This window comes from Mixophyes fleayi, chromosome 7 (assembly GCF_038048845.1).
Source record: "Mixophyes fleayi isolate aMixFle1 chromosome 7, aMixFle1.hap1, whole genome shotgun sequence".
Classification (NCBI taxonomy): Eukaryota; Metazoa; Chordata; class Amphibia; order Anura; family Limnodynastidae; genus Mixophyes; species Mixophyes fleayi.
In genome coordinates, this window is record NC_134408.1 from 93,703,224 (window position 1) to 93,725,883 (window position 22,660).

Consider the following 22,660-nt stretch of genomic DNA (forward strand, 5'->3'; position numbering starts at 1 on the left):
TTTGGGATAATGGTAATCGTATGGAATAATTGTTTATTTACAAGGAGCTATAAATTTTTGCTGCGCAGATCCTACATAAAAACAGAGAGAAGAAAGGAAATACAAGGTTAATCAAGAAGGTGCAGACACGTAACAGAGGGTATAGAGTGCCCTGCTCATGACATTTATAATAGTTCAGGTTACGAGGGTGGTACAGGAATATGATAAGCTTTCCTAAAGAGGTGAGAGATTAAGCAGGCATTCTAATAGATTAATAAAAAAAAATTGCCATATGTCTTGTTTAACATAGGTGAAAGACATTTTTTTTTAAAAGTAATTAGAAAGCTTTATTTTTACTTTTAACACATTACCAAGCAGACAAAGCAGTAAATCGAACCTGTCAAAAGAAAGGGCAAGGGGGGATTTTTTATAGAGTCATGCACACTGTGTATCAGAAAGGAAAATAAAGTGTCTTTTGTGCCTCCACGTGACCGGGAGCGAACCCAATCTCACTGTGCTATGCTCTCACAGGTGCTGGCTTCGAGCACACAAGCTCAGTTGCCTCACTACATATTATGAAAACAGTGAAAGATTGCCTTGGGCGGAGCCAGAAATCATACGACGGCATTTACTGTATGTGATAAGAAATATGATAACTTTTATAATAAAGCCATAAAGTGTATTCAATAATTCGTGATAAAAGGGTGAATGGCACAAAGATTACTAAAATAATAAGGCAAAAGAATGTAAAGTACACAATATTAGATCTTTATTTTGAGGAAGGAAAGAGCCTACAAATTCCATTTTTGTTTTTGCTTTTTTAAAGAACAGCAGACTGTAAAATATATCAATTTAAGAAGAGGTTCTAGTTGATAATTCATAAAAACAAGTGACGCTAAATAAGATCTGCTCTGGCAACAAAAGGGTAATTCAGGAAATAAAAGCGATTTTGTATATAAACCCCAAGCATTACATCTCAATACAAAGTGCATATTTTCATTAATATACAATTGAGAAATATTGCAGTCTAAACAGAGATCACTGGGTTCTTATTGTGTTTTGTTTTTTACATGCATTGAAAAAGAACTTACATGATCGAGCGCTTGTGTCAACTGCTCTTCCAAAGATTCATTCTGCTCTGTCAAGATGTGATTCCTTTTCAGAAGGGCCTGCCCAATGCGAGCAGCCAGCTCCAGATCCCTGTCCCTCTGTTCACAAAACAGCAGAATTAATTAGTTTTCATATTTAAATCAACAGAAACCAGGACTCTGGACTGGTGAAACCAGTATGGCACTGAGCAATTTAAATCTGCTTACTCATGTGTGCTCTCACTGTGCCACCTTATAAGATGACCTATAAAACACACACTGATACAGACAGAGGATAATCAGGACATGTTCTCATACAGAAACTTCATAACCTAGCTCAAGCATACATTAAACATTACCTAAAGCAATGACAACGTGTGTTTTGCAAATAGTATAAAAGGATGTATTGCATTTGTTATTAAAAAGCTGAATATTTACAGAACATATCTAGGGTTGGAAAAACTAAATCATTTCATGTTGCAGAATATTATTAAAATAATATTTTAATAGCAATAACAAAAACAAACTCACCTCTGTCAGGAGGTGGCTGAGCATGTCCGTGTCATTGTAACTTCGTGACATTTGATCTATTTTCTCTGAACCCAGAACTGGAAGAGTAAGTAACACATAGAACATTAGGTTTCTTCAGATATATGGAATGCAGAAACATTCTTGCTAAAAGACTTTTGGGGTTGAGAGCATGCATAGTCCTAAAGAAATGTATAATCCTCCTGCACAAAGCATGTACACTGCAGACAGCACAGGGAGTGTATCAGACGGGTCTCTCCTATCATTTGATACGTTAAGTAGGTTCCTAAAATGGAGAATGAATCCCCTCCAAGATGCCATCGTCATCATAGCTCATATCGTGGTTTTGTTACAGTTACACCTCACGTCTGTCAGAAGTCTCACTTATGTCATTTGTAAAGCTGGTGATGGCAATCACATAATTTCCTAACGGTCACTATATTAATCCCACAATTAATTTTTTATCCAATACAACCTGTAACTGCAGGTAGTAATGGATAATATTGTGCGTTAAAAAAGGAAACATTAAAGGAATACATTTAGTGGCTAGCAGAGGACATTGTACACTTTTCCTGACAGAGGCCCCAGTGTATGAGAAGCTTGAAAACATCTGAATCATTTCTATTACTTTTGCCATTTCCCACCACACAGAGATCCTCTGCCACATATTCTCTCCTGGCTGACATTAAGCACTTTCTTACTTTTTGTATTAAATGACAGGAATAAGTTTACCTTGTGACCCCTGTATTGATTTATAAGGCCCATCAAACGACGTGGAGGGAAGTTCAACAAAAGCTTAGAAAAGACAGCCAAAAGGAAAGAAGAAAAAGAAACAAGAAGGATGAGGACAGCTAGAGAAATAGGAATTTCCTGTACAGTAATGAACTACATGGTACCTTGTACAACTAAGAAGTACATTTGACAGACACAGAGGGGCATATTCAATTAGGGTTCCGGTCCGCGTTACTGCGGAAAGTGCGCATCATTGCCGGTATTACGGTACCGCAATAACGCAGATTTTCGTACCCAACCCTATGGGCTGTGAATGAAAATCCACGTTATTGAGGTAATGTGGATTGAGTTTGCGGCCCTGTTCCGGTACGATCCCGCGGACCGCAATTGTAATTGAATATGCCCCAGAGTGTTTTAAATATAAATATCTATGTAGATGTAAAATCTGAGAAAAATAATGTACCTTATTCCTATGCATGCCTAAGCCGAGAATTCTAAAACACAAGTTGATTCAATCTGAAAAATCTTGTAATACCCACATACATATGTAAAAGTTACCAAATCATGGCATTAGCCAAGAATCTTAATAGCTATGACACATGGCAAGCTAATTAGTCCTGCTATCAACCATGGTAGGCACCTATGGCAGGTTCTTTCAATCCTCCGTTTCTTTCACATTCAGTCTCATCAGAAACATATTTACTTCTGAAATACCTGTAAAACTTACAAACACACTTGCGGATGCTATATCATTTGCACTTTATGTGAAGTTCCTTACGAAAAATATTTAACTGGATGGATCAAAGCTAATTGCTGATTGTTTTGTATGGGTCCCTGTACATTTCCTCTTTGCCTTTATATGAGCCCTATTAACAGCTCACAAAGTGTCATCATTCAAATAAGAAGACACACTGGTTGCAATGTCCCTCTTGCTATGTTTGGAATAATCCTTAATCTCGGAGAACAACTTGTGAGTTGGGTTCCAGAATCTGATTTTGGGGTCTCTTGGTTGTCAGATGTGCAATACATTTTATACAAGACTGCCTCTTTTAGGACACCAAAATTTACACAGGATAATGTTGTACACATCTGGAGTAGTAAAACAATGGCCACAGTATAAATTGCATCTTCAGTACTAGAGATTATCATTACAGATTTCACCTGTACCATCAAAAATGGGGATATAATTGAAGGAAAAAGTGCAAGCTTACCTTGCAGACTAATAGCATTAAGTACATCCTCATTCTGGTTAAAATCCAAATCCTGGGTATCCATTGCTCTCATACTATCTTAGAGTGCACAGTGATTTGTGTTGATGATTTCTCTCTAGTGTGTCATTGTCACTCCTGGCTCCCACACTGTGAGCAGTGAGGCGTTGGGTGAGATCTATATACAAAGCTGTGTACACTTTCCCTCAGGTATTCCAAGGTCATAAAAAAAGAGCCCAACCCAGTTCATAGGGAAAACATCAATACAACAACCTGTGTGTACTTTTATTATCAGCCACCAATCGCTATTCAGCAAGAAGTGCACAGAATATTATAATATATATACATATATATACATACACACACACACACACACACACACACCTAGAAGATATCAAAATGGCGCTTAACCCAATATTTGGTAGAACAGAAGTCTATTTAGCAGTCTATCTTGAGAACACCTCCCCATGCACGTGTGGCAGCCAACCTTCAATGACCAGATGGTTAATCCAGAGAAAATATCTGGAAAGAAGAAGGAATACGGCGCCTTCTAGTGTAGTATTTAAGAAGTAATTCAGATAAAAGTATGGTACTAGATATGCGTGCTAAGAGAGTAAGTTTGATGACTATGTAGGGATCCCCGGCTATATAGCTTCAGTATTACAGAGCTCCGAACATATATTAGAGGAAAGAGAAGAACTAGAGAAGGTGTGTAGTTCTTTATGGTGACACCACTGACCAACAAGTGTGTATACATATATACGCGTACCAGATTTGCTGATTCTACAATACAGAAATGGATGAGACCTAGGAAAACTGGTAGCATGGAGCAGCCCATAGGAAGGCCAGGGACAGGAAGGAGCAGGCAAGTAAAATGTAGCAGTATGGCAGAGTTTAATCAGGTGAAACAACGAAAATAAGTATTGCAGTACAGGATTATATAAACACCATATATTTGCTGGACATATCTAGAAAAATAGAAATTTTATTTATAACTATAGTGCAATTGTTAATAGTTTTAAAAACACGCACAAGTTCAAAATGCCAAAAATTATTAACATTTGTTGTATAGTTGTAACAAAGCCAAATTTTGCACTTTGTTCATTTTAGTCTTACATGTTATCCCTGTTGTAGCTTGCTTACAGGGAAAAAATTCCAAAACTACATTCCTTTAAATTACTGCACAATATCATATGTGCCAGCTGTCTACATATGCTATCCACAAGCGATTCCTCTGATCCTATTAATGGTTTTCTACCCATGCACATTTTAGATGGGCATTTATTCTCACAAGCCTAAATCAAGCTGCTGATGCTTATAGTAACTGAGGGGGAAAAGAACATGTTGGAACGCATATAATCAAATGTTGGATTACACAATAACTTCCCTATAACTAATCTAAAGAGCAGTATGACACATGATATGCAATTTTATGCAGCAGTTAATGCTATTATACAGTATGAATGTGAGAGCAATTTATCCTAACAATTCAGTTTTATGTGTAAAATGTTACAATTACTGAAAGTTGCATTAAAAGCAATGTATTAAAAATGGAACGTTGAATATGTGGGCGTACAGAACACTGAATATTTCCTTGCTGGCTACTGACGCACCATATGTGCAAATGGATATCAGTAATCCGTCACCTCATATGTGAGAAAGTAAAATTATGCAGAAATTATGCATAAAAAGAGTGCAAACAGATTTCAGTTGTTTTTCTTTTAATCAGACTCAAGTTAGTTGTTTTTAATCCATGTCTAACAGTTAGAATCTATAGAAGATTATATGGTTTACTGGCATATGTAGATAAGCAAGGCTTGCGAAAACTTATAGTTCATTAGGTTTAGATAAAAGGTGCATCATTAACATTAGGCTAGAACCACATGGACATTTAATTTGCTTTTTGCTGCATGCTCCATCCCAATACACTTTGCTGCTAGCTTCTAATATCTTTATAATTTACAGCAGAGGATACAATCATATATCTCATTACACATAAACATTGCATTTTTGAGTACATAAGAAAGTGAATGCACTACATTCTGCTTTTAACAATAATTTCTAATTTTATTGTTTGAGACAATTTCCTCGGGCTGCATCCACTTTCTGGAATTCCCTCCCTTGCACAATAAGACTTTCCTTTAGTCTTCAAAGTTCAAGTATTCTCTGAAAACCCACGTCTTCAGGAAAGTTTATAATATTCCCCAACCACTCTCTTAATTTCCCTAGGTTATACCCTATTACCACCCTCTAACACAAGACAACAACCCTGTGACCAACATTGCTATGTGAGTGGATCATTTAGCCCACTAAGTACTTATTTACCTTTGCAATCTGACAGGACCAATATGTAGCACTTACAACCTATGGGAGTTTCATACACGAGGGTAAGCTTGTGAGTAGGGCCCTCTTATCCATCTGTCTGTATTACCCAGTATTTTTGTTCCGAATATACATACATATACACACACACACACACTGACCACATACATACATACATACATACATACATACATACATACATACATGCACAGGGTCGAAGTGGAGTGGCGGAATGGAAAAGGTAGGTGAATGGAATAGTTTAAGTTTCTCTATGAAAGTAGCATTCCCATGATAATTTAAAGTGCATACGTTACGAGTCATTTGTAAAAGAATGAGCTTATTTGCCTGTGTTGTTGGTTAGATACACTCAATAACATTGTATCTAATGGCGTCTTCTGCCCTCCGTTTACACTTAATTCCTGTGTAAACCATCTGACTGGCAGGAACATGGTTCTATCTGACCTGCCCCAAGCCATGACATTTCCATGGTATTGTTACAGATTTAAACACTAATGGTAGAAAGCTATTAGAGGTGAGAATTTAAAAACCAACTGACATCAAGAAAATGATGAGTCAGGGAAGGCTGTTTGTATATGGCAGTCCCTTGCACCTAACATAGCTTCTCAGGGAAACCAAAATAAACAGAGAAGAATAATTTTATGTAAAGCACTTACTATTACCCCTTAAGGGTCGCACGATTCTGTAGTAACCTCGTTGCTATGTTTATGTGTGCATTACGGTAATGAAATCTCATTTTTTAGCTTGCACCTCTATGTGGTAACACACCTTGTGATGCTACTGCAGCACTTTTCCACTAACTGAATTTGCCTCATAGTCCAAAGTTTTCTGCTGTACATGTTTAATTTTATGATATGAAGACAAAATGTAACTAATTGTTTATTAAATAAAATGTGGCTATGTAGGAGGCATGGAATGTCAAATGTATGCACTTTATATATTACATGTTTATTTATTATATTAAGAATGTGCTGCATCTTTTCACTTATATTATCACCTATAAAAAAATATTGATTGCAGAAGTTGTTTGTGGCTTACATTAAGTTGAAACATTACCCACCACCAGAAAGATCACAGGCTTATCAGAGTAGAGAAAGTATTTTGTTTAAAGTGTGACTCTTACTCATGTAACGGAAAGTCTCTTCAGCCAGGACAGGAGAGAGGCTGCTGAGGCCATTGCTTTGCTGCGTTGGGGACTGGATCCAGTCTTGGTGGTCATAAAGAAACAGGGAATCCACTCGTAACTTGTATTGGGGGAGTTGGTCTTCTAGCATGTTGACCAGTTCCACTTCAGGGACATCTTGACTGTGATAGATGTCTTGAAGAAACAAGGGTAATTAAAGCTTTAAAGGCTACTCACAATTGCAAATATATTCCTTTTTTGGAAAATAAAAAACTAGCAAAAGACAACTATACTCTAAATAATAATACTCTTTACGTGGCTGAACAGACAGTACAATGATCTTACGTTATTATAGAATTGCAATAAAGCATATACATGACTATATGTCCAAGTATCAGTGCCTTATTTAAAGTGTAACAAAGGGGGAAATTCCTCTAATACCCAATGAACATATTCATGACTGACAATGATTGATTGGGAATCTACTATAATGACCTCTTTTATGGGACATTACAAGATGAGAGCAAATAAATCTCCAAGATCAATTAAGTGTTCTGCTATTGAAAGAGTATGTCCATATAAGTTAATTGACAACAAATTCATATAATCTAATTCAAGGCTGGACAAACAAAAAAGCATCCTGACAACCAGAGCTTGGCTGATGCTCATAGCCACTGCTGTCACTTAAGGAAAACTAATCAGCAAACCAGAGAGGAACATGGAAAAAGTTGTTCACTGTTCAACAAGTGGATGTCACCATTCAACCTGCCTGTGCCATTAAGTGTATGCAGTGGCTATGTGAAAGATGTTGTTCATGCACCAGTAACACACGTAGAATGCATCAGCGCATGGAGGACCATGTGTGGCGGCACACTAGATACTATACTGTGTAAGAGGAGACAGGGGGAACACTAGCTGCAATACAGTGGGGGGCACTGTGGGAGCAACAGTGCTAGTCTATTGTGTGTGCGCAGTAGCTGGCTACCTGTGTATAATCTGTAGGTCATGTGGGCTGTATAACTTATTTTCTCAATAAACATATGCACTTGGTATGCACCATACATGGCAGATTTTCCCTTGGTTCCTAATCTTGGCTCTGGGTCTGAGCGGAATAATGTTCAACTACAATATCTGAATTCCTTCCTGTTGTTGCCATACAGATACATCTTCTGTAACTTTTGTCAGGCAGTAGATGGTTTCCACTACAGACCAGGGGAATGCCATCATCAGCCACAGAGCGCAGAGATCAGATCACCCCAATGGCATCATGTCGCTGACATCAGGTTTGAATGTTTCAGATGTAACAAGAAGTCATGGCATTTGTTACAGTCTTTGCAATGCAGGGAGAAGCAAAGATTTCCTGGAGGAAATAATGCACTTCAGGGTATAAATTAAATATTGTCTAAAACATTTTATGAAGTGGACATCCGACTACACAGCTCAGGAGGTGTATCCATTATGGAGTAAATAATTGGCATAAGTAAAACAAAAAAGGAAAAGTAGAATTATTAACCAACATTCCAGAAAAATAGAATTCATTCATACTAGCCTTGTAATAACATGATACCAATAACAAAGTTCTCAACCTGAAATCATAGTTAGATCAGGAGATTATTAATATACTGCAGTTATAAAACCTAAGTTCAACAATAGGCCACAGCATGCAAAGAGAGGGCTGATTGGTTTTTCTCTGATGAGTTATGTAAAAGCTTATTTATACAGAGGTCACCAAGGTAGTCTATCTTTATAATATGCAAACACTTCTTATTTCCTAGCTTTACCATGGCTGGTAGTGGAGTCTGCACAGTGGACACTCATGAGTTTATCTTCAGACTCCAGGAGGTTGGTATCAGCATATACTCCAATATCTGAGAGGCATTGGTTGCAGACTATAGTTTTTTTTAAATAAGCAGAAAATACAGATTCTCTGATTCAGCAGTCATCTGTTTGGTTAAGTATATTTCCGCTAGAGACAAATTCGATGGTTCAGGACATCTCTGGATCATGATGAGACGCTCTTCACTTTACCTTCCTTTAACAGTATCCATATTACCTAAGAGAGAAAGCAGAGTACATTGTATCAATAAGTGCCTTTTATAATTTCAATAGCCAGCAAAAGGTATGCAATATGAATTCATTTAATAGGAACAAAGGCATTTACTGGGCAATTCAATTGTGTTGTTGCTCCAAATGCAAATGCTGTACAAAGGCCATAAAGGTGGTTAAGTTTTAAATGGGTTTGGCACTTTTGTTTTTAATCTAATAGAATATTATGCAAGAGCTTTGCAAATAGTGCTGTAACTTTATGGCAGATTCCCTGCTATAAGGTTCTACATTTGCTTTTTATTTGTTTATTACATAGTGTGCACTATAAAAAATGTAAAAAAAAAACAAAAAACATAAAAATATGGGTTTGTCAGTGACCCCTGGCCTGGCTTCTTCAATACTTTATGAAAGCAGACCTGTTAAGGTATTGAGGAAGCCACATGGGAGAGAACCATCTGCTGACAATGCAATTTGCCTTTGTTTAAAAATACAAAAAAAAACCCAAAAACAACATTTTAAAAAAAATGACGAGGGTCTTGCATTGCAAAACTATGGTAGCCAAGACAAACAGGGAAATGTGGAAGGCACATTCATCTCAAACAGAACTTGAAAAAAATAAAAACACTATTTCAACAAAACAGGTATCATACTTCATGTGTCCCTTCATCATAATTTTCAAAACCTACTAGAGATTAGAACAGAGGTTTAAAACTTATGACCCTCCAGCTGTCAAACCACAATTTTTCACACACACCAAGATGTGACAATCGTTAGCAGTTAATAAGATGGAGATATCAAGGATAGTGTAGTATTTTGTATGTTATCTTATCTTAAGAAACTCTACTCAAAACTTTAAAGTTTGAGTTCGGAGTTATCATTTAAGCTAATCACCCACATAAATATATTATTAAACTATTAACAAAATATGACTATTACTGAACAAAAATTCGAATTAGTAAAACAATCCGATCTTTTATGGCTTAAGGCACACATATGATGGTCACATTTTGCAACATCTTCATAGACGATATAGTTCGTTTAAAAACAATTGCCCAGTACAGCAGGCTACTTTTTAACTTCCAGCTTTGTTTACAATGATTTTTTTTTTTAAAATTTATTTAATTTTTAAAACATAAAAGAAACAACGCTGATTAAAATCATAAATTACAGAGCCCTACATTTTGATTAACTATGTCTTTATTTTCCCTTTATATGTTCTATACTTCCAGTTACCATCTGTAGAGTTATCCTCTGTGCTAATATTTGCAGTCTTTTGTATATTTAATGAAACTCATTGCCAGTATCTGTGCACTGTGTAGGATTATCCATGTTCACAATATGTAAGGTGAACAAAATATGCACTGCATGTGGTCAAAATATTAAAGCAATGCTTTCTAAAGATGACACTTCTAGAGTTTTGGAGAGAGGAAGATTCGTGAATACAAAAAGGTACAACAACATTTAATTCAAGCCTTGGCTTAAAGTCCCAATAAGATTTCTAAGAAAATCAACAGTACAAATCTGGTGAGGTTACCCCACTTCTAGACCCAATTGCATTCGGAAAGTCCATATACTTTCCAAGACTGATCCTGAGCACCAGGGGTATTTTATGAATACAGTGACTAGTTGCTTTGCTGCCCCTCCCTACCAAAAAAAGTATCCAAGAAAGTGAAAGGTAGGTCACAACACTGGTGATTTAAACCTGCTCTTGTCCACTCTCCATGATCCAGTGAGTGGAGGTGGAGCAGACAGCACAGAGTGGAAGCCACATGCAGAAATACATCTATTACTAGCAAGTGGGGCAGCCACAGCAAAGCCATACCAAAAGGGATTTTAGAACTCCAGGCTGCCCCACTTGCTAAAAAAAAAAAAAAATATGCATCCATACCATCCACTTGTAAAGGGGACGGTATGGGAGGCCGTTAACTTATGGGCACTTGTGCACTGCAAACCCTGTACCCGTTGCAAGTATGCTACTGTTTGGCGCACATTGATTTTCATCCATTTCACATATTCGAATTGTGACCTCTTGTCATGTAGAGTATTTTGTATTTATCACATTAATGCCACTTTGGGTTTTTCTTCAGAAGAGTACATTGGTTTGTGCTTTTTCAAGACCTACATAGAAATACATTCCCTTTTTATAGAGTATGTTATTAACTTGAGACAAATTACCAAACATAAAGTAGTCAACCACCATGTAAATAGAGGAAGTTTATGACATTATCCTGGACAATACATTGCCCTGAATGATGGGTTTATATCATTTTAAATCAGGTGATCTCTTATCTTACAAAGATTTGCAATCTAAGCTGCTAAAAACATAAACAGTGGTTAAATATTAAGTCTGTTAAGCTATATTTGTTATATAAAAATTCCTGAATTTAAAGGGATATAGGCCTAGGGCAAAACAAAACGCATACTGTATCCAGAACCGGACCAAGGCATGGGAAGGGGTGACAGCTTTGATAAGTAGGGGGAACACCACATAGTGCCCCAACATCCACCCTCACCACCTGCTGACATTGTGGACTAGGAACTGCCTCCTCTTCTATCTAAACCTGCTTTCCACTAGGAGCACTTAAAAAGGACACCACAAAGCAAGTTAGGGTAGCAGGAGAAGACCACTCCATAGGTCAGCGCTCCAAGTGGGCTTAAAATGCATTTACAGGCATAGTGACAAAGTCGGTGATGGCTTATGGCGCAACTGTACCTTCATGAGAAGCAGGACGGGAAATCCATCTGGTCTCGCTTTCTATATCGCTTTTTTTCTTGTCTCCCCAACTTTGAATCACTTTCAATTTATCTTTCCTTATCTCTTTCAACTGTGTCTCTCTATTACGAAATGATTATTTCTGTATCTTTCTCATGCTTTATTTTTCTCTTTTCCTCTATATTCTAAATGTTCTTTTCCTCCCTTTCTTCTTTTTTACTATTCTCATGTCTTTTGATTTTTATTATGACATGTCATAGACACAAGGCTGCATTTTGGCCTAAGATGCCAAAACACAGTTTGCTGCCATCGACTATATATCTCAAGCTAGGTTGCAAGTTAACTCACAATAACAGTATGTCACCAGATGAGTAACAAAGAAAAATTAGATTGCCATTTTTAACATTTCTTTATTGGAACACAAATACATTTCTCAAGAAGTGACTGGTTTTGTCATCAACACTCATGTAGAAAATCAAATTCAATCATAATCAAAATGTAAATGGACTGTGCTAATTATGTTAAAATCAATCAACTGGTTTATTAAGTCATTAACATTAAACACTTTATACTGCAAAAAAATGTAAAAAAAAAAACCCCATTATAGATCTCTACATTAAATATCAGAGATCATTTGTCATCGTGGTGAGGGCAGTCCTATGGAGTATAGAGGGTGTATGCTGGATTGTAAAGGCCGATGCTAGCATGTTGGGCGCCCCCCTGCAAAAAATAAATTTGCGCCCTCCTCTTTTAAAAATTGTCTGTTCATTCAATAATGCTTTTTCTTTTAATAAAAATCATATAATACACTTTAATAAAGAGAGTAATAGAAATAAATACATTAAACAGCAAACATGGACTGCTATACAAATAATATAAATGAATAATATGTATTTAGTAGTAAGATTTAAAATTTTTGGCAAAATAGTTTGGTCGTGCCCCCTCCATCACGCGCTGCCCCCCTCTCCTCCACCACACTGCTGCCCGCCCCCTGCTCCTCAACCACACTGCTGCTCGCCCCCCGCTCCTCAACCACACTGCTGCCCGCCCCCCCGCTCCTCAACCACACTGCTGCCCGCCCCCCCCGCTCCTCAACCACACTGCTGCCCGCCCCCCCCGCTCCTCAACCACACTGCTGCCCCCCTCTCCTCATCCACATTGCTGCCCCCTCCATTATTTACTTACCAATCTATGACCTTCTTTCCTTTTGTTCTTCTGTCATCTTCACTTCAATCTTTTCTTCTTCTCTTCTTGCTGCCTTGGTGTGCAGCTCCTCTCTAACAGTGTCGGGACGTGATGATGTCACGCCCAACACCATCAGTGAGAAGGAAGCAGAAGGGAAGGGGGAGAGGGGGGGGAGAAGGGACGTCGGCAGATTTTTGTCCATTTTGTAGTTTTTGCCCTGGTGGACAAGCGGGGATGGCAGGCGGTGGGAAGCGCCTCTCAATCTTGGCACCCCTCCCCCTTGCTTACCCTGCTTACTGCGTTCTTCAACCCCTGTGTAAAGGGTCAAGGAGTGAACAGTGGGAAAGTGTGTTAAGCAATTGGAAACTAGCCGTTCGAGAAGTTTGGAAAGGAACAGGAATAAGGATATGGTATGGTAGCTGGAGAAAGAGGTAGGGATGACTGATGGAACAGAGAGCAGGGTCAAGGGGAAAGGTTGGGGAGTTCAATAATAGTGAGTAATCATGGCTTAAGATGTTGCTTGGCCTGTGTGATGACAGAGTGCTGTCAACCTATTTGACAAAATGCCTCTTGTGATTATTATTAAGAGGAGAACAGAGACCTAGACACAATTATGGTGAAGTGAATATTTAAACTAGTGTCTGTAGTATCAGTGTGGAAGCATTTGTTATGTTGTTCCACTAAGTAATGAAAGGACACATACATGTCCTGCCCAGCATAGCAACATAGAATATTACACACAACAGTGCCCAACACATTTTATTATACTCATTATGTCCAGCGTACAGTACTCAACATTGGGCATCTTCCTTCCTAGTATATGACACATCCGATAAACCATTATATAATAAAGAGCCAAATCAGATAATTATTACATGGCTAATGCTGGTTGCCAGGTAATCTATATACCAAGCTGGTCCTATTGTGGTGTCTAGTGTCTCTTTCTGGAAGCTTTAATACAAAATATACCAGTTTCTGTTGGAAAGAATAAAAATTAGACCCCTTTACCAGTTATGGTATACAGTTAGGAACCCGTTCTGGTGAATACCTAACTAAATCCCATTCTTGTGTCTAGTATACATCAAAGTGAAAAACGTTTTCTTATGGCTCGTATACAATGATAATAACTTTCTGGTAGCCAGTGTATATAATAGGTCCCTTTATAATGGCTACTATACAAAATGTTTCTCACATACAGGGCCTAATTCATTAAAGAACACAAATCCCTTTACGTTCCGTATTTGGCATAAAATTGCTCTGCACATGCTCAGAAACAGACTATACGCCAGTAAACACAAGCGCATGAAATTCATCTTTCAACACAAAGGACACTTCCCACTTCCTATAATTTCAATGGCAGAATGGGGGAGGGAAGGGGCGTACGCATGTAAGCAATGTACAGTAAGGGAATGCCAAGGTTGAGTGCACGCATATTCAAGCTATGGGCATCTCTCAAGTACATGACTTTTAGCTGCATCACTTGCACCAGCTACAGGTCAGGTGTAAGTGCTGAGTGATAGTGATGACGGTTGCGTATGCATGCTAGAACATGTGTTTGCAATCAGGAGCAACTGTAAAAATGACTTATGTACAGGAGGCTTTAATAACCTCCTGATATATGTCTCATGTAAAAAAAAAAAATTTTTCACTGCATTCTGATAGGACTTTATATTGCATATATGCATTGTGCGTATCCTGCTGTGTGTTGCGTCTGACTGTATACGGCAACTGCCATATAGGCAGAGTATACTTATGCCCGTATTCAATCAACTGGAAATGTTTCTTCTAATACAAAGGGGCATATTCAATTAGCTTTCCGGTTCACGGTAACGCGCGTTACCGCGAAACATGCGCAGTATTGCCGGTAATACGGTACCGCAATAACACGGATTTTCATACGCAACCCTATGGGCTGCGAACGAAAATCCACGTTATTGCGGTACCGTGGATTGACTTCGCGATTGACTTCGCGGGCCGTTCCGGCGCCATCCCGCGAACCGGAAAGCTAATTGAATATGCCCCAAAGACTCTAAGGGGCATATTCAATTCTCGGCGGAAACGCCGAAAATCTCGCGGTCCACGCACGATCATTATTATGGTAATCGTGCGCAGAAAAACAGTTAATACGGTAATTTACTCGCTGGATTTCAGCTCGCAGCTCCCTGAGCCGCGAGCTGAAATCCAGCTACATATTACCGTGTTAACTGTACTAGTTTTTCCGCGGCACGGAAAACTAACAATTGAATATGCCCCTAATGTTTTGACTATTAACTGTGCATTGCGTGTTGTACGTCTGCCTCCCAGCTGCAATCAGAAGACCAAACGCACAGATACTGCTGCTACCAAGGTGAGAGAGCAAGGCAGATCAACAAAAACCAAAGGATCCCTTCTGTTCTCAGCTCACCACCACCACAAGAATTAGTGAAGGGCAAGTTAAGCAACACTGGAGTATAAATGTTTTTTTAGACTAGAGCTGGGAGAATATGATGTAGCTGTTCCTTTTTAAGTTGTGCACATAATGAAATAAATCAATCTACCCCTCAATACAGCCTTATTGTGACATATATAAAGTAGAAGCACGAATAGGACTGAAGATCAAAATAGCATTTAATAATTTGTTAGGTGACACCGTTAGTTTCCTGTAATAAATATGTAATTTCCAGTTATTCCATGTATTCGTTTCCCAGATAATTGGAATATGACCATGTTCTGACCAGTAAATCTTGATTATTTTGAACTACATATTATTATGTTGGCTTAATGGTTAGCACCTCTGCCTCACAGCACTGGGGTCAGGAGTTTGATTTCTGACTATGGCCTTATCTGTGTGGATTTTGTATGTTCTCCTCGCTTTTGTTTGGGTTTCCTCCGATTGCTCCGGTTTCCTCCCCACACACCATAAACATAGTAGGTTAACTGGCTGCTATCAAATTGACGTGTGTGTTAGGGAATTTAGACTGAAAGCTCCAATAGGGCAGGCACTGATGTGAGTGACAAAAACCATCTGTACAGCGCTGCAGAATTAGTAGTGCTAGATAAAGATGATGATAATTATGGTGCCAGAGCCAATTTTGCACCAGAGTGCTGCCTCCCATCAGGTACCCAGGTCCCCTCCCCCCTCCTCCCCTCCCCTCCTGTACTGCATCCTCCTATACACCAGTCCTATACTTACATTGGGTGTGTGGGGGCTCATTGCTTGTTATTGTAGAATATACTGTGTATTTCAATATTTGTTATGAACCTATCGCTATACAGTGTAGCATTGCTCAGGGTCTCCTGGCTACCAGGATTGTCACTTCTGATTTTAAAAAGAACAATATGGCCATTGTTTATATTTTAGCGGTAGCATTTTCAGGAGGTGGTAAATTTAGCCATAAATAACAAATGAACAACAACTCTCCAGTGTTTTGTAGATTTACACATAAAAGCAACATTAATTAGTACTAGGGGTTTATTAGAAGTATCATAACAATACCTGGAATGAATGGTTGGATTGTGTTCACATTACAATAGTGCTATTTTTAGATCCTAACACGTGCTGAATGTTGTAACTGGTAAATTGAAAGTTTAAAAAGCTTCCAGAACTACTGTTTAAGGCTGTGCAAAGGATAAAGGCTAAGCTTATTTTCATAGGTTCACTTCTCGTTGTGTCAACTTATGTTGGAACACTGAGAAATAAATGTCTGATACCAGAACCAGTATATGTAAACATCTAGACATGAATGAGTCATTTTGAAATATGTAAAAGAGAAAATTGGACATGCAAAAGAAAAGGAAAAAAAAAAAAAAAAAAAAAAAAAAGATTTAGATTTAGCCAAATCAAATCAGGAACGATGCTTAGTGTGTGGCTTATTTCAAGTAGACACAGGTTACTTCATCCCTGAATATGATCAAATATAAGTTTTCACCAAATATCTGATACAGCCAACAGGATGCTAGAATCACTTCAGTGTTCAGAAGACGACAAACATTTCACTGACAAAAACTTCAATGGACAGTCATCAATTATAGCAACCATGCAAATTTATAGTGGATTTACAGCCAGTACAACTAAGGAAGCAGACCTTAAGTATCTTTGTATATAGAATTAAAGCATGGGCTATTATTAATCACATGATGTATTAATGCGGTTGTGTTCTCTCCAGGCATCTGGTCCCTTGGCAGTGTCCTTACAGCAGCTGCAGCTGCCATTAGAGTGGAGACCAGCAGAATCAGAGCACTAACAGAACAAATGAATCTTACTGCAGTCACGCAGATCTCGCTCATTAAATTAAATTAGCTCACCATAACCTTGTATTAGTTTACTGCTAGGTTTTATCATTGAAAGAGAACTAGAGCATGAAATATACCACTATTTACATAACGACATGTAATTTTTACTTCATATAATTAGCATTGGAAGCTTGGCAATGATAGTAAGGTTAGATGTCATACCAGCAAAATGTTAACTCAGAACCTGCAAGACAAAGCTGGAACCACATAGTGTAACAACATGTAAGCAAACACTATTACCTCATCATATCTTCCTTGCTGTAAAAGCCCATCGTTACCATTATCCACAGCACAATTTCTTCAAGCAGAGACATGTTGCGGTATTAGATCTATTACTCCAAGGGCATGAAAAGGTTCACACTGAGTTTGTAATCTCAGAATCTGCCTTGAAAACAAGCAACATATGTTGTACCGCGCTCTTCTCACCACTTCCTGTGCTGCTTCCACATCCCTACACAATGCAGCCGAAAATAAAACCTCGCCACGTGACAGCTTGAATTAAGCAGTGACAGCTCTACAGACAACCATGCATCTCCTTTGCTGAAGTAGTGTGTGTAGGCCAAAGCACTAGACACAAAGGCGTGACAATAAACATGATTGAAAGTCTATCACACAGTGACATCTTATTTCCTAAATGAATCATGCTGCCAAGGGTACCAAGCAGGGGTTCTAAAAAGCTTTTGACCAGCAGCATGCCAGTCTCCTTTCTGTGCCGCTTCTGGCTCAGCAAGTAGTTTGGTGGATTATCCCTTTTCAAGTCCATTTAATTACTTTAATCTTGTGACAAGCTTCTTACAGAACTAAAGATTTTAAAGTCTCTAAAATACATAAGCATGTAGCCAATAAGCTTGTAAAATTGTTCTTTTAGCATGATAAAAGAGAATGAGTCTATACAAATATGTAGTTCTCACTTATAAAAAGAATGCTTATGGTACACCCTACATGCTCGGTATAAGATATGGGGGCACATTTATCAATATTCACATAAAGTGAAAAGTAGTTTTCAATCCTTATCGCAATGATAAGGATTGAACTACTTCTCACATTTATGTACAGCCCTGCACAGAAACAGCAGTTCCGAAAAACTGCTGTTTCAGTGATAAAAAAAATCATACTTACCCCCCTCTTCGGAAGCTCTGTCTTCGGGTCTTCTCTTCACTCTTCAATTGCGCATGTCCAGTTCCAAGAACTGGACATGCGCACACAGATCCCCTCTCTGTCTCTGCAACGATAGTTGCAGAGAGAGAGCTGTGAGTGACAGGGAGGGATCATGTGATCCCTCCACACATGCGCTGTCCAGCTCTGCTCTCCGGAGCAGAGCTGACAGCATTAGATTTCCTCAATTCGGATGATGTACGCCAGCTTCAGCTGGCGTACATTAACATGACAAGTTCCCGAAAAAAATGTTTTTTCGGGACTTGTTAGATTGCGGCCAGGAGCAGTCACCATTCTGTTGACTGGTGACTGCTCCCAAAAACGAAGAGGAATGCAAAGCAGCAGATATCCATGATATCTGCTGCGATGCCCCCTTAATAAATTTGCGGAGGACACTGTGGGACCTTAATTACCCGTTAAAAGCACTATTGTGCTTTATTAAATATGCCCCATGGACACAAGTTATTTTGCACAGATACTCCAAATTCTCATAATCTACATGTATTGAGCAGACGTTGCCAGTTGTTTGCTAAGGGAGAAAAAAACCCAATACATTTTGCTCACTCATGAAGGAAGTAGCTGTTTTGTGGACCCAATTAATTATTCATGAGAATTCACCAGCTCTTCATAACTATATTAAAGCGGCAATCCCATGAAACGGTGTGTTTTATCATAAATCACTGTGGCAAGCTATGGAAAAAGGTTGGAAATTACCATTTTCGTTGGTTTGTTTCTTCAGGCTACTATCATGGATTTATAGTTCTGTACAGTGACATTTGACTACCTTGGTAACCAGATACATAATGTAGTGAGCAGAGAGGCTTTGGTTTGCCCCCTCTGAGCTCTGTCTGTAAAATCCTTCCCCTCCTTCTGACATGAGAGGGGGGAGAGTCAGCCATACTTGTCTACCTTCCAGAGAGACGTTGAAAAGGAGATAAATATTTTTTCGGAGGGCAGCAAAAAAATCACAAACCTATTTAAAAAGGTTCTTCTTACTATTTAAAGGGGGAAAAAAAACGATGTGGGATTGCTGCTTTAATCATTCATTGCCCCAATGATGTCCCTGCTCCTAGTGAATTGATAGGCTGTGTTCTCATGAACAGGGCCTTGCTGGGCTCATCAGCGCCGTGAAGAATTTGTGCATGTGCGGAAAACCTATGTCCTGTGCCTGGGCCGAAAACACTAAACCATGCATTGAATCCCATATACCCTGTGCATGTGCCAAAACCCCTATACCCTGCACTTGTTCAATATCCGCTGTAATTAGATTGGGGACTCGGAACAAGAGAACACAGCACAGACGAGGTACCCTCCTACTGCGCTGACCAGGCTTACCATTATCCATCAGCCCTGCTCATGAATATTGGTCCAGCCCAGAATATGTCAGCCACTAATGCATATAAGGAACAAGAGCTCATCCAGAGACAACAGAGTAGAGTCAGTCAATGACAGAACAGCACGAGTTACTAATAAACAAAAAATGAATGTACATGTAAATGTCTCGTATGGAAAAAAAGCTGATTGTATAAATCACAAGTATGATAGTTTCTAAGGGTTTACGAATAACATGATGATCCTTTAAAACATCCAATACCTACCAATACTCCTTTTTACCAGAATGTTTCAATGTATTTTACCATTCTGAAAACATATTAACAAAAAGCAAATGAAACAAAATCACACACACACACATTATAATATATAAAAAAATTTTTTTTAAAGTTTAAACACTAAGCATATTTACAATAATGTGGCACCGATAGCCTTTTAAATGTCATATACCCGAATAGTACTGAAGGAATATAAAGAAAATCAGATGTGATTTACATGACTAATAATTATGTTTCTACAAATGTAACAAAAACAAAAGCTGTCATATAACCCTGCAGGCTACATGATGAACAAACGGGTTAACTTCTGATGTTTGGTCATATAGACAAGTCAATGACCCCATATTTTAAATACAGACAGTCTCCTCTAATTCTGTATCTATGGAAAACTGGCCTGTACTACTTCTCTTATTCTATAATCTGGTTATACACTGCAAAATATGTTCTTTATAAGTAGATATCTGTACAGTATAGTAGCTTCATTTTTTCTGTATGCAATTGTAATCAGTATTCGTCCTCAGTTAGCAATACTTCATTTTACATTTTCATTGTAAGCTTTTAGTGACCAATTTTTGCATTTCAATTTCAAACTTGCTCCAGTAACAGTTGAAAGCTCACAAGCAAGATAAAAATAACTGTGAATGTCTCATTCATATTTTTTACAACATACCCCAATGTGACTGTGCTGAAACAGTAGTGATTTAAAAAGTGAGCGAGGAGATAATAGTCATCACATGACAATCAAGAGACGGCATTCTGGCCATTTTCTGAAATTCTTTGTAACAACATTTATGTTATGTTTTCATTTTTGTATTTTTCATTAGTATTAAATACCCATTTGTGTACTTGTTACTTTATTTCAAATTGAATTCGGATAAGGAAGTCTCTACAGTTTTCATTTTTATTTTCTATATGGATAGGTATAAGAAGATAACGTGGTAACATGATTAAACAAGAGGCTATGACCATAGCAATTCTGTCACCTAAGTAATCTTTACACAAATCTGACCCTGCATTTTTAAAGCTCTATGAAGAGAATGCAAATACCTTAAAAAAGGGGTTTTAGTCAGAGGTTGTACCTATAGAAAACAAAGTAATTGCTATAGCAAATTATTTTATTTTCAGTTTCAAAATAAAATAATGTAAAATGATCCATCAAATTAATTAAGGCCAGCTAAACTAGCATTGTATAACTGACAATAGTACAGGAGGTGATCTCTCTGCATGTGACAATGACATCACTGAATGACTTATGTGAAGGGCACAAAGGATGGATTCAATTTTAACCTCCAAAATGCCTCACTTACTTCTGAGCCAATATACTTCTTAATGCTTCCATATAGCAAAAATTGCTTCCTGTAATGGGGATCCTAAGCGAGTGACCATTGCATCTGCTACATAGGGAGGGGGGGTTATAATGAAAGGGGTTTGTCCACATTCACCTCGGTGATAAATGACATTCAGTGATGTTGGACAGGTTTTTCTCAAATGTATAATTGTAGGAGTATCCATTTTCATAAGCAATTTACATATTACATATCAGACTAACTTATGAAATAGCTATAGTAACAATGTAATGAACCTCATAATGGACAGCTAAGTTTCTCATGAACATTGTTACTTCTATAAATTCAGCTGCATATCTCATAATGATGCATTTAGGAGTGTTCTAATGGGGAGGAGTAAAACTAGCTATACACATGGCATTATGCATGTTGCAAGGCTTACATTTTACACATAACTCATGAAACAGACAGGACTACAAACACAAAATGTGCTGGAATATGAATGTTTGCATTACAAACTCCCAATTATTGGAGAAAAAGAAAGAGAAGATAAATGAATTATTACACCTATTGGCAAAACTGACATCAACACATAAAGAAGGTACTATGCATTTTTTCATAACTCTTCCATTACTAATACATTGGAGATATTGAAATGCAATATAGTAAAAAAAAAGCGTAGTTTAGAATTGTCACGCTATGCATAGAAAGCACTATTTTTAGCTCTCAGATGAACAAAACATTTGTGTATAAATGGGCACATAAAATAAAAAGTGGAACATTAACAAAGCCGTTCTATATCCTATATAAACATTAAATGCAGAAATTACTGGATTTAATATTTCTCATAAAGGCCATTAATATGATCTTCTCTTACTAAAAGTCAAGATGGAAATATCAACATCAATTTATTTAGTACAACACACACAGTGACATCCTGTCCTGTACAAAGAATGTGACAGACTACCACAGATTGATTGGTAATACTAAAATACATGTTACAGTCGCCAAAAAGGATGTAGATTACAACTACTTCAACTATGTGATTTGACAGATATCTGAAGGAAAAGACCGATACGGTTAGATCACAGGTTGTTAAGAGAGACCTGAAATTTTTTATATATATATATATATATATATATATATATATATATATATGCTAACAGACTCCAACCATCCTCCACCGGTCCTATAGCCCACAACCACCACTGACCTCTATTGGTATCTTACCGGCTACTCCTGATCTCCGGTTTCCTCTTTGCTGCTCCAGAGGGCGGATCTTCCTCCAGCTCACCAAGGCAACAGAACTCATGATGTCAACTTAGGTTTATCCAATGGTAACGTTCCGCTCTGAGCTGTTAATCAATTCACCATAGAGAAAAGAAGCTAGAGCGA

General features: G+C 38.0%; 1 protein-coding gene across 1 annotated transcript in view; it reads right to left on the reverse strand.

Annotated features, from left to right (window-relative positions):
• TRAK2 (trafficking kinesin protein 2) overlaps positions 1-22,555 on the reverse strand; it is a 41,461-nt gene extending 18,906 nt beyond the window's left edge. Inside the window, exons 1-6 of the mRNA XM_075180128.1 lie at positions 22,496-22,555; positions 8,780-9,051; positions 6,999-7,193; positions 2,328-2,390; positions 1,599-1,675; positions 1,071-1,187 (exon numbers count right to left, since the gene is read on the reverse strand). Of these exons, the coding sequence (XP_075036229.1) occupies positions 1,071-1,187; positions 1,599-1,675; positions 2,328-2,390; positions 6,999-7,193; positions 8,780-8,816 (489 nt within the window). The 5' untranslated portion in view covers positions 8,817-9,051; positions 22,496-22,555. The remainder of the gene's footprint in view (positions 1-1,070; positions 1,188-1,598; positions 1,676-2,327; positions 2,391-6,998; positions 7,194-8,779; positions 9,052-22,495) is intronic.
• Positions 22,556-22,660: the final 105 nt, after the last annotated feature.